General features: G+C 43.1%; 1 protein-coding gene across 1 annotated transcript in view; it reads right to left on the minus strand.

The window, feature by feature from the left end:
* Positions 1–5,141, minus strand: part of VEPH1 (ventricular zone expressed PH domain-containing 1) — an 84,341-nt gene extending 79,200 nt beyond the window's left edge. Inside the window, 2 exon segments of the mRNA XM_009884405.1 lie at positions 2,461–2,676; positions 5,004–5,141. Of these exon segments, the coding sequence (XP_009882707.1) occupies positions 2,461–2,676; positions 5,004–5,141 (354 nt within the window).
* Between the last annotated feature and the right edge of the window lie 8,194 nt (positions 5,142–13,335).

Genomic DNA, 13,335 nt, shown 5'->3' on the forward strand with positions numbered 1-13,335 from the left:
GTTTGAATTCAGATGGAAAGGAGAAAGGTTTCATTTGTTCCATTATAAATATCAGAGCATGAATGCACACTTATGAAAATGCGAAGGTGACAATGAAAAGCAGATTTCAATAATATGATACAATGATGTTTGCAAACCTAGGGGACCTCCCTGCTGCTAATATCAACAGAAACATGCTGTGAGATTCAACCCAGCTGTCAGATATTCATTACTACTTCAACTATCCCTCACGTATTGTATAAAACCTCATTTTATGCCTTCTTTTTTTTTTTTTTATGCAAAGGATCTTGTTGATAATAGCTCTGTTTCAGGGAGCAGTAAATGTACTTTCATAACTTGCTCATTTCATTTCAGTGAACTCCTTTCTTGAAGCAATCTGCACCGCAATCCCTAAACCATCTGGACACGAGCTAGCTTGATTTAGGCACGCAGTTGCCAACAGCACAACCCAAAAGCTTAGATAAGCCATTGCACACTTTAGTCTTCTCATGAAATACGATTTCTAAAGTACCGCAAAGACAAAATATGATTTTACAATGTACAGCCTCTCATCAGGAAAGTTTAGGCTGTAGTCTACTGGTATCCAAATCCAGTTAACTGTCTCACCTCCAGGGACACAAGACGGAGCAGGAGATGAGGCAACACCTCCAGGAACACGTTGCCTATCAGCCAACGTGGTCCCTGCCAAAGCCCTCAGTCACAGAGGGAGGCAGAGGGAACACAACCAACCCCCTGATATACCACTGACCTTCATCGACGTGTCGCTGTGCCCCACGCTGGGGTGCAGCTTATGGATCACGGCTCGGGGATGCCAGCGCAGTGCAGAAGAAATCTTCCTAAGCCTCATCCACAGCCTTGACCAAAGGTCTGGCTAGAATAAACCTCTACGCTTCCCAAACCAAAATAGGCAAGAACCTAGGCTTCAGAAAAAGAGATTTTTTCCTTCCTTTCATATTTTGCTATAATATACTTTTTTGTGCCTCTTCAGAGTGACAGACCAGGGATAAACAGAACTGACTATTGTAAAGTAAAATTTAATTGACACAAATTCAGCACTGATTTTTTATTTATTTTTTTTTAAAACTCATTATTTCTTTTGGATTTTAAAGACTTTCAGCCAAACTAGATGAGGAATCTCAACAAGTCTATGGAACAACATATTGGTACAAGGGGCTAATAGTACCTTTCATGGGACACTGACATACTTGTGCCACCGTCGCTTGAATTTTTATAATGAAAGAACAAAAAAAAAAAAACCCTCTCATCTGATTTAAGAGGCAGAGGTAAAGGCGGCAGCTAGGAAACAGCAGACGTATTGCAAATAGCAACTGTTTCTCCATGTGACATGGGATGGGTTCCCACGAATCGTACCCACAGCTGAAACTCTGGAAAAAAATCCCGATTTCTGCTTCCAGTTAGATAACTGTGCACGTAGGTTTCCCTGTGGGTCTCTCCAGTGTATTATATCGCTTTCCCAACAAGGAACGATATTGTGCCTGCAGTCCTGGCTAAAAAAAACAAACCACCCAAACTCAAGACCCCCAAACAAAAAACCACCCCCAAACTCACCCTGATTTAATACCACTTTGCCCCTTCCTCCTCCTTTAAATGGCTTTTTGCCCTCGGCGTATTTTCTTGGAAACATCTGAATAGCCCATTCCTACCCCCAAAATGCTGCTGTATGCCAAAATGTCTTCTTTTTAGTCTTGCATTCATAGGGAGTGATAGTTCATAGACTACTGAGTTCAAATAGGACCCAATTCCAGCTGTTCTTCTAGCAAACGTTTTTGGGACCTAAATACCTTTTCCATCTTGTTGTTGCTGCCTCCAACATTTACTAAAATATTCTAAGAAATTATTCCAACGCTCCTGGTGAAAGCATAACTTCTTTCTAGTCCCTTAAATACAATAGTAGCAATCAGATTTTAGTTCAGAAGTCAGTTTTCTGTGTTGTATCTGGACCCAGCTTTTAGAAACAAAACATTACGGGAGATTCTCCTTACTGACAGCATATCTAATGACCTACATTTTGTATCATTAAAATCTCTTTGGCATTTTGTTGCCTTCCAGAATGATTTGAAAAAATAACCTCTTCCCTCATACTAAGTGCTTTCAAATGAATCTTTCTCTAACCACAGAAAATGATAGCCCTATGTCTTCCACTTTAATACTTACATAAAATGCAAATACTTAGAATTAATGAAGAATTAATGAAATCTGGCACTAAACAGCCAAGACACTTCTAAAGATACGGATGCTACCAAAACTTTTGATTCACTGCAACGGATGCCATATACATGTAATAATGCACATTAACATTTGGGGCCATATTCTTGGTTTTAAACAAATGCAACCACTCCCACGCGTCCTCAGAAAACAGAAGTACAACTGCATTTTAAAAGAGAAACCCAATAACAGGCAATGAACGCATTACACTCCCTTGCTTTCAGCGAGTCTTACCTGCAAGATACAGCTCATGATATCAGATGCAATTTTTGCATGTGGTGTATCCTCATCTTTTCCTGAAGGCTTCAGGTTGTGCTCTAGACACGACTCCCAGAGCGCCACGAGGGCTTTCCCGTGCTTTTCTATGGACGCCGTCTCCCTGATGGCCGTGGTGATGCGAGTGATGCAGATTTCCACCACGGCCTGGTCATTGTCATTGGTCTGGTAGTCCTAGTTCAAACAGAAAGACATTTGCCAATGAATGCCCATCCTTTTCAAAGACCCCACAAAATTAGCCTGAAGACATGAAGTTTTTGTAACTGTCCAGTGTCCACTTTCTCACTTCCACCTTTACAACGAACATTTAGTGTCATTTAACACAGAAATTTGTCGTCCCATCGACAATTCACTGTCTCAGGTCTTAATTCTCGTTATTGTAACGGTATGGATTACGTTATCAAATGATTTTTAGTAGTCTGTCTTGAAGCATGGCCGCCTTGACCAGGGATTGCAGCCACACACCTTCGACCCACTCGCACAGCTCACTTCTCCCATACCCCTCCTAAAACTGAAACTGGAATTGTTATAGCCACAATACATAGAGCCAAATACAGGGTCCCGAATATTTCACATCATGGCAACTCCCTGATGTAAACACAGTTAGTTTCAATTAGTATCAATGTAACATGAATAAAAGTTAACGAAACAGGCTTTCTCACAAAATCCTGTAATCCCCTGTAATCACCGACCCAGATGCCACATGGATATGAAACAGCAGCGCTTTGCCATAACGTAGAAGACCCAAAATACACAATCACTGTCCCTTGGTCTAACTATGCTATTCCACCCAAAAAAAGTAATGAAGAGAAAAGGCAGACTGAAGTATTAATCTAAAGTGATCATTTTTGCCAGATAAAGCACGGTCATTTTTAAGGGGCTGGAGCCAAGTTCAGCAGCAGCTTGCAGAAGTGCAGCTCCAGGGTCAGTTCTGAGGGCTCTGCGCTGCAGCGCAGCATGAAGGTAGAAGGCGGCAGATTGAGATGAAATCTGAGGAAGAAATCCTTGGCTGTGCGGGTGGTGAGCCCCTGGTGCAGGTTGCCCCGAGAAGCTGTGGCTGCCCCATCCCTGGAGGTGTTCAAGGCCAGGTTGGACGGGGCTTGGAGCAACCTGGGCTGGGGGGAGGTGGCCCTGCCCAGGGCAGGGGGTGGCACTGGGGGGGCTTTGAGGTCCCTTCCAACCTCAACCATTCTGCGATTCTATGATGCTACGACAGCCTATCACAGGCAGAAGCCACGACGTTCGGGTCAGTCTCAAAGCAGTGCTCTGCCTTTATTCACCGCCAGCCCTCTGCAAGCTTTGCTTGGTGCGACAGAAAACCCATGCACTTATTAAAAAAAGAAAACACTCTTTTGTATAAGATTACCTATTGATAGAGGCAAACAAGTTAACAGCTGCTGGCTGGGACGGCACAAGAGCAAAGCCCTGGCGAGCGCCGCGGTCGCTGGCTGTGCATGGATGCGGAGAGCAGAGGGGACCTGTCCGCACTGCCGTGAAACTCCTCACATTTGGGGAAAACACTTCTGCACCCTCCTGCCAAATCCAGACTGCTCGGGCAGCGCTGGAGCAGCTCCCTGATCTCCGGAGCCCTCTGGTGGGAATCGCCGCTCAGCAGCTCGGTCGGGGATGGTGAAGCTCTGCAGATGCTTGAGCTGCTTTATGCAGACTGGGGGGTTGGTACAAACATTTTGTAGCAAATTCAGATATGTTCTTTCAAAAAGTATATTAGGGAGAATCTGTGTAAAATTCCCGATAATCTACAGTTAGGGCAGTCAAAGTACATCACAAAGAGCAGAGGCAACGGCCAAAATAACTCGATTAATGTTCCGAAAGACTGTGCAGACGTAATTGCTGTCAAAGAAACGGGCAAAGAGAAGAGGCAGGGAACAGCGGCTGCCCTGATGGATGAGTCAGTTCTTGTTGCAACCGGCAACACTGTGATCAATGCTCTGAGAGTCAGAGGTTCACACGTTGCCAAAACTGATTTCTAAAAGCACATGCTATATGAAATGCAAGAAAAGCGCTGTTGTGAGAACATGTACATGTTGCTAATTGAATAACCTAAGGCTCAAAAAAGATTTTCCTTTCCCTTCAGCAGGCTGGAAACACAAAGGATAAAGAGCTTTTATTTATTTTTTTTTTGGACAGCACTTTTAAAGAGTTTCCCAAAATCCGTGAGCCTACCATCATTCAGAACACTTTCTGCTGCAAACAGAATATACACTATACACACAGCGTACCTGTAACCTCCTGTTAATCTTTAATATGCCTCAAATAACTATTCAATAAAAAATTATGATAAAGTTGAACTTGAAATACCTTTAAAGAAAATCCAGCTAGTGGGAACTGGATTTGGTTAGCACATTTTTAAATCTTACACTTTGCTCAGCAGTCTTGAGTTTTGTTTAGAAACTTAAGTTTTCTATGTCCCTGTCTTTAATATTTTATTTACACAACATTTAATCTCATGAAAAATTATTAAAGGACAGCGTTTCACTTACCGCGGATGAACTAATTATTCTTATTTGCTCAAGAGCTTCCGAGAGGCTTCCTTCGATTTCAGCATCCTCTAAGGAGAAAAGATCCCCTGCACGTGAAAGGTCCTTTTGTGCCAAAACCAGCCCAAACAGATGATGCATGGCTGCATTCACTGCCGCTCAGCCCGACCTCTGCATGCACCATGCGCGTGAGTGACTCAGATGAGGACAGAATGGAAACAATCCTGGGGACTAGTGATCAATTTAATATGAAGAATAAATCTGGGGCACATTTCAAGGCTTCCTTGGCCCCAATCTAAAAGAAAAAAAATAAAGTGGGGGGAAATTAGCAAATGCATTGACTGTCATATTCCAGTTTAGCAAAGATTTTTAAATGGTATATGCAAGCAGCATACAGGATCCCGTGATCCAGGATGTCCTTAAGCATGTACCATGAGCTGCATGTTGAACATGTTGAAGGACCTTTTGCCCTCAAACACTAAATAGCTTAAAATCAGCTAAAGAATACCTAACTTTTAATAAATAAAAGCAAGGGTGCTGTTTTGGGTTTTTTTTTCTCCATTTCAGTGCATATCACCTGAGCAGGATGGTGACCAGACTAACTGATAAGCATTACAAACCACCTTTCCGTGGTCAGGAGCGGAGCTAGAGGAGGCAGGTGAAGCCACTTCATTTGTTTTCTGGGTTGTTGTGCCTTGACTCCAGAAATACACTATTAGCAAGATTGAGAAGATAACGATTTTTGTTTAGAAAAACAGTCAGTTTTGTTGCCAAAATGATCCCTGCGGTCTTTTCAACTCATGTAAAACAAACATTTGGCTGAGCTGAAACTATGCACTTCTCCCTGGCTGGGGAATGTAACAGGAGCCGAGCCAAGTGGGGCCAGGCTCGGCACCATGCGCTCGTGAAAGAGGACAGTCCTGCACTTGTGCCCCAAAACTCTCATGGTTTAAAACATCCACAGAGGAGACATTTGCCTTAATGATAGGAGAAGTTTGGTTTTTTCCACATTTCGGGAGTGCTATTCGTTATTCCAAGACCTCCAGGGCTTGCCTTGTGCAGATGGGTCCCCTCTGCTCATACACCTTTGAAGCGAGGGTCTTCATGGCCAACCTCACCGCACATGAGAAAGGGACTAACAGCACAGGGGCCTTCGAGCCTAGAACATCCCACAGGGCTTGGACACCCTCCTTGGATTTCACCAAGGCAGGTACAAGTCCATACAGGCAGAAAATTGAGTCATTTGAGGCCTTACCAGTAGGAACAGGACAAGAACAGTCCATCTTCCCTCAGCTCTTGATTGTACTGCACTTCTTCCATCCTTTCCCACCAACACTGTTCACAACGACAAAGAAAACCCAGCAAGCCACAATTCCTCAGCCCCAAAGAACACCTCTAAGCACGGGGGCCTCCACGGGCTGCTAGCACTTCAGGCAGAGCTGCGAGGGAAGCGGGGCGGTGGAAGACTCTGCTGTTTGGAACCCTACTGAGAAAAGGGCGAACCACAGAGAGGACTTTCACCAGCACTCATAGCCACCACGCTGAGCTTCTGCCAACCAAAGGGCACACAGAGACACATAGCGCCATGGCCCTGCATAAGCTCAGATACACATGAAAGGAGAGGTTAGAAAAGGGAATGAACGCCTCTGTGCCCCGGGGAAGCTGCTGCACAGCTCAACAACCTCACTCCAAACAAGCTCTGCCCCACGGGCACTTCAAGCTCCCCTTAGCTTTAACTGCATCTGTGTTGGCCATCTTTTAGTACACAAGCAGTCACTCTCACTACTTCAACACCAGCATCTTCCACATCATCAATATCTTCTCCATAATGAAGCGTGTGGAGATAAATACAGCATCATACAGAGAAACTGTGGAGTAGGCTGCTGTTAGTGGCTGTTTTCTGAATCAAAAAGCCTTTCTGAATTCATAGGATCATAGACTTACGGAATGGTTTGGGTTGGAAGGGACCTTAAAGATCATCCAGTGCCACCCCCTGCCCTGGGCAGGGACACCTCCCCCCAGCCCAGGTTGCTCCAAGCCCCGTCCAACCTGGCCTTGAACACCTCCAGGGATGGGGCTTCAAACTGAAGTAAATGTAAAGGATAAACATGTAATATACCTATATCTCTCTCCTTTACATCTAGGTATGCAACAATATAAAACTTTCAGCTTAGCCACTAGTGGCTGTCTTTGCAGGAACACAGCAGATACATGACTAACTAGCTGACAAAATTGGCCATTAAGGTAGGCATACACTAAATACGACATTCATTAATTCAAGAGTTTGAGTTAGCTTCAAATGTTACACACTGAAAAGCAGTTGCGAGAACCGGATCAGTCTGCCTTTGTTTGTGCACATTGCTTAAATGACCTAGTCTGCATTTCCCATGAGTAAAATTTCCCTCTAGCTTTATATAGAGGAAAGAGAAATGTCTGAGAAGAGACAGAGAAAGAGAAATGACATAATAAATGACATAATGAAAGAGAAATGACATAATTAGCTGAAGTAAAATACAGGAGAAAAGGGAATCTTAGGAAAAAAATAGGCTATTTGTAATCCGAACAGAGTGAAGATGCTGGGTAAGCGTGACGAATTAACGCTTCAAACACGTCCACATTTTCCATACAGGCTTGCATTAGATGAAGCCGGTATAGCAGTGTGCGGCCACGCTCACCCCGATGGCCCGTGCCAAGCGGGGCAGGCAGAGAGCTCCCGCCCGCTGGAGCATGTGGTGGCCTGCAGGAAGCTCTGTGCAGATCCGTTTCTAACCCAGGTGTTGCTTGACATGAGAACATGTATTAAAATACAAACATTATGTCACAAAAAAAACTTTCCCTCTGTCTTCACTTATTCATCTAATACAGAATATTTACTGGTTTGGGGGCTAGGAAGAGATCTACCAAGCACGTGTTCCAGATGGCCCACGTGGCTTCACAGCAGCTCCTCTAGGTTCTGCTCTTGACTTGATGAACAAAGTACTACATTGTCGAAAACCAGATCCCTTATAATTATTATTTGAGATACAGAATGTCCTTAACCCCTGTTACTCTTATGCTATTTTTCAGGAGAAATAAAAATAAAGGCAAAACATCAAATAAGGGACAAACCCAATGCAAAACACTAAGAACCTTCTTGGAATAACTCAAAGAAATAATCTCTATTTTAATAGCATAGCACCTCACACTTCATCTGCCATAAGCCCGATGTAAGGGTGTGGTTTTGTGTTTTGTTTTTTTTTTAATTTTCCCAAATCTATAAATATCCTTGCACAGGACTTTTAGTTTGATTATTTGCAACAAGATGGAAGCGGCAAAGAGCTAATAAGATTGCAAACTGAAGCGCAACAGGCTGGATCCTCCTGACAATGGCCATGGCATAAATCACCCATCACCGAACTGAAGGGGACGGTGTAAGCCGGGAGGAGATTGGGCCCATCGCACTCATACTCAGCAATTCTCCAATTCTAAAAGAAAAGTCCAAAAACTCGCAGACGCAAACTGATTTTTTTTTTTTTTTTTTTTACCTGTTTGCGATTCCACAACCTCATCCTCAACGGTGGGCGCAGGCGCACAGCTCGTGTTCTCGCGAAGGAAGCCCGACGGCTCGCTGTGCTCTCCCGCCACCCCAGGCAGCCCAAAGGGCACGGCAAGCGCCACCACGCCGGGGAAGCGGGTGGCGAGCAGTGAACCTGAAGCTGTTAATTGCAGTGCCAGGAGTAAAGCATCTCAGGAATGCAGACTAAAGCAGCCTAAAAGTTACCAATGGCTCCCGTCAGGTGACCAAAGGAACCTAAACGCAGAGAGGCCTTATCTCTGAATGAACCGCTATGTTTCTAGGACAAAATACAACGCCTACTCCACTTCAGGGCAGTTGTTTTTAATAGAGAAAACAGAACTCTCTGTGTTAGTGGAAAGCTATCCTTCCCCGGGAAGAAGGTAAAAAAAAAACAAACCCTCAGCAAGCTCACAGTGTTTGAAAGAAAAAGAGCGAGTGAACAAACTTGCTACAGAAGAGATTTTCTGTCCGAAGGAATAAATGCGATCATTCTGTAACACTTTACATGAATACAAAAGAGGGTCTGAAGTTTGCTTTGGCTTTTAACATTACTCTCCTAAGTAGCACAGCAAAATCTGCACACATAACTCAGAAAAACGCTCCAGGAACGAAGATCCATTTGAACCCTGCCTTTGATCAGCTGCGCCGAAACACAGCAGCCCCTTCTTGGCCTTCTGCAGATGATATTCTACTCGACGTGCTTCTGCAGAAGAACTGTTTCTCAGAAAGGCCCTGTTCCCCACCTGATGAACAGACACTTTTATGTAAGTTTTATAGACAACACCAAGGACAATACAGAAAAACATTGACTTACTATAAGCTGTTCGCAATGGAATTACAGCAAATCTTCTTAATACTTACATCACATAACAGTGCTGAAAATACTTTTCTTGCATAGGTCTTAAAAGGAGAGAATTGTCCCCTAAGCATCTCCTTGCTCACTACAAGATGGTAGTGTTTCCTACTAATAGGTAGCTGGCACTGAGGAAAAGGAAAAACATACTACATGTGTCTTCTCAAATGTCATTTTTTAAATTGCTTTTTGCAAAAAGGGTCAGATTGAACGATAGAATTGCTTCAGAATATGGTTCCTGAGGTGTCTCATCACCCTGACTCCACATCACCTGTGGGCACATTCTCATTCGGATAGGACAGAGATTACTGCCTCTGCCAGATCAGTGTCGGCGACAGAGCAGCGTATATTCGTGTCCCATGTACACAAGCAATGGAAAACAGGCAAAGGGTCTTGCCAGAGTTGGCACACTCTGCGTGGCCCCCGTCGGCACAGTCCGGGGGGTTCGCAGCAGGGATCCATACCTTCCTACACTCCAAACCTGGGAAACAAAGCAGTGACTCCAGCTCTTGTAACGAACTCCAAGTCATCATTATGCAGGGAAAAAAAAGACTCAGCTTATAACACAGGCCGTTTCCACTGGTTCACAGTGCAGTCCCACATCTGATTCAAAGTTTTGATTCTGATATTCAACACCCAGTCTCCCTTTTCATGACAAGCTGAAAGAGTCATGCGTTCCCCGGGACCTTGAAGCTGTTCCCTCCAAGGTGAGTCTCTCCACTTGCTAGAGGCACAGCATTCTTACCAAAGCTCCTTATCAGAAGCGATCAGAATAAAAGCTAGCCTGACAGGTTTCAGAGCTTGAAGCAATTGAATTGGTCTGTTTGCAAAATAATTCCCCCAATAATAGAAGATTAACGATAAAAATTCCATGTAAAAGGGCAGTTGGACCTAAGGGCATCCAAAAGCCAATTGAACTTTGAGCTAAAAGGCTGAGTCTTACAGTTTTATCGGGAACTCAGATTCTGCAGAATGACATTAGAAGGACAAGAAAAAACTCTCTTAAATCAAAGAGGAAGGGGAGAGGATAAAAAATTTTAAATTTACAGGGAAGGAAGTTCTACAAGAAATTATTCTAATTTCTTTAACTTTCAAAAGACTTGAAATGTAAGTATGGTTCCTTGCTTTTACCAGATGGTGCTATCCCACTGAAAACAAAACCTCCAAAGAACTGTGCAATAATATTGCTGATCAAGTTCCAGGCTAAGCAACATAAATCGAGAAAACCCTCACTCTATTTAAGGAATTTTAGGAAACGCAGACCACCTAGAGTTCATGTTAAGTGAACCTTTTAGTACCTTCTAGTTTGCTCACTGCAGAGCAACAGGCAACTAAAACCTTACTATTCTGTTGAACCAATCTTGTACATGAACTTCCAGAATACTGCATTTCAGAAGGAGCTTAAGCATCCTCAGTACTAATTCCTGGGCTAAGTCAGCCCTGCAGCAAAATCCGTAACCCACTGCCATCGGGGACGGTCCCTGCAGGCCCTCAGAGTTGCAGCTGAATACCTCAAGAGACAACAGGCTGCGAGAACAAACCATGCCCTTGCTGACGCTGCACCGAGGAGAGATGATGCTCCGAAGCCAGCACACAGCCCGGGCTCCCAATCGAATCCAGGATTCGTTCAGCACTTCCCAAACCCCGTTCTCCTCTGTACCACTCAGTTTGCCACAGGCGCCACACGCGGTTCTCCTCAAATGGTGCGGCACAGCTCCCGGTTGGAGCACTCCCAGCCAGTGCTTCTTGTTCTGTACAGAAGGACCAAGCTACCACGGGCGCCAAAGCTCTTTGATAAACAAAAGGTAACGTTCATTTTCTGAAATATTAAAGAAAGAAATCTGAAAAGTATAAACTGAGCACCCAGTCCAAAAAAGTCCCTTGGATTTCAGCGTCAGGTAAATGACACAGGAGAGGAAGGGGATCTGAGAACTCCCCTTAAAGGGAGAGACTTCTGTTAAAGGACTGGGAGGCCAGAGGTCTTGCTTTACCATGGTGATCTCGGGCAAATCACGGCTCAATGCTTTGACTACTCTAACTACAAAAAGGAAAAGGAAAAAAAAAATATAATCAATTTCCTTACCTCGCAGACATGTTGCCATGCTTAATACACTGGCTTGTATGAAGTGCTTTGGATGCCTTGGATGAAAGGCGCTATAGGAAAGCAAAAGCGAAACAGTATTAGTAACTCTTTGCCTTTTCAGCACTCTGCATACAGACTATAAAATACATGCCACATGATACCTCCAGGAATACAACCAAACAGGGTTTAATATTTAGGAGATGGTCCCATAAAAAACAAACAGGACAGCAGCTCTACTGAACCCCGGGGGAGTTTGTGATGTTATTCACACATGCACGGATTGAACAAAGCGAGGTTTAGATTTCCATTCTCTCTGGGGGTGGGGACAAATGTTTCCAACAACTGCATGTTTAGTTTTATTTTACTTTTCTGTGAATAGGAGGAAGATCAGAATCATCTTCAAAGCAAACTTTTATTCTGTGCATATGACAGGATTCCCTTCTCTTGAAATCCTCCTCCTTCGTCTCACAGGAAAAAAATCTGTTTTGTGGAATTAGAAAAAGCATGTCTCAAACAGTTACAGAAGTTTGTAATGTCTCCAAGACTGCTGGATACTTCCTTCCCCACATGTGCCCAGCCAGGAAAAAGAGACAGGCTGGATATATTTCCTGGTTATTTTCAGCTTGAAAGTTTCCCAAGAACATTCACATATACAATTTATGGACAGAATATTGCAAGATATTTCAGAGGACTTTTCCCCTCCGTATTACATTAATAATTTGATTTATTTTTATGTTTGAAAAGCATTTATTCACTAAAATAGAGCAGTCTTTCAAAACTTTTAAATAAAGTTCTCACATTTTTCAGTGAAAGAAAAGGATTAAGATTATATTGAAAGAGCATCATTTTCACACAGGGTGAATAGACTACAGCAGTTCCCATGGGATCAGCTGCATATATTTAAACTCTTCCCACAAGACAACCATTGTTTCCTACAAGGCCCTCTGTTTTTTTTTCCCTTGTCATGACAGGTTTCCACACTTCATATCGCCTAGAAATCCCATGGATGCTGAGCTGGACCAGATGATGAAACAATACATTATGAAGTCTACTAATTAGGCTAGAATTAAATATTTTGTGGGGTTTGGGTTTTTTTTTTGCTAATGAAACACCTTGCTGCAGTCCTGGGAGCTGCGAACTGACTTGCTCTCAACATCCAGTTCTTATACACAAGGAAGCAGTATTCTTGTTGGAGGCAACTGCAAAATAATCAGAGGAATTGTACACCCTCTTCTAGATCCATCTCTCCCACCGCAATTGCAGGGCTATACTACTACCTCAATCCAAAGTTAGTTCAGTGCTCTTCCTAGACGTGCAAATCAGCACATAAATATTCTCCCCTGCAATAAACTGGCTTAATTAGTAGGTTTTATAGGTCAGATGCTGCTTTAAATGAACCAGATTTCACAGATCTCCGAGGCAATTTTGGCTGCACAATCCATGCAGAACTCAACTGATGCAGAGTGGTAAGAATGTACTTATAAACTTGCTAAGTGCTACTTTTGCAGTTTATAACTTGACCAAGTTTTATTTATATATGTATCTGCCTGATAAGCTATGTGCTGTCGAGACAGTTTTCTACAATTTTCAGTATTTAAGAAATCACAAAGGTTTACATTTGACTGCTGTTTTATATATAACACAATGTTTTATATATAACACTTTGTAAGACTTACTATTTTTTAACAGTAAGACAGATTTGTAAGAATTCCATTTGTAAATATCTTCATGATATTAAATTATTACGCTAAAATAAACAACAGACTGCTAATAGGGAATAAATTGCTTCATATGGCAAATACCAATACACTCATTGTCGTGGCAATGCTGTCACAAGATGGTC

Source organism: Charadrius vociferus, unplaced genomic scaffold (assembly GCF_000708025.1).
Source record: "Charadrius vociferus isolate BGI_N301 unplaced genomic scaffold, ASM70802v2 scaffold104, whole genome shotgun sequence".
Taxonomy (NCBI): domain Eukaryota; kingdom Metazoa; phylum Chordata; class Aves; order Charadriiformes; family Charadriidae; genus Charadrius; species Charadrius vociferus.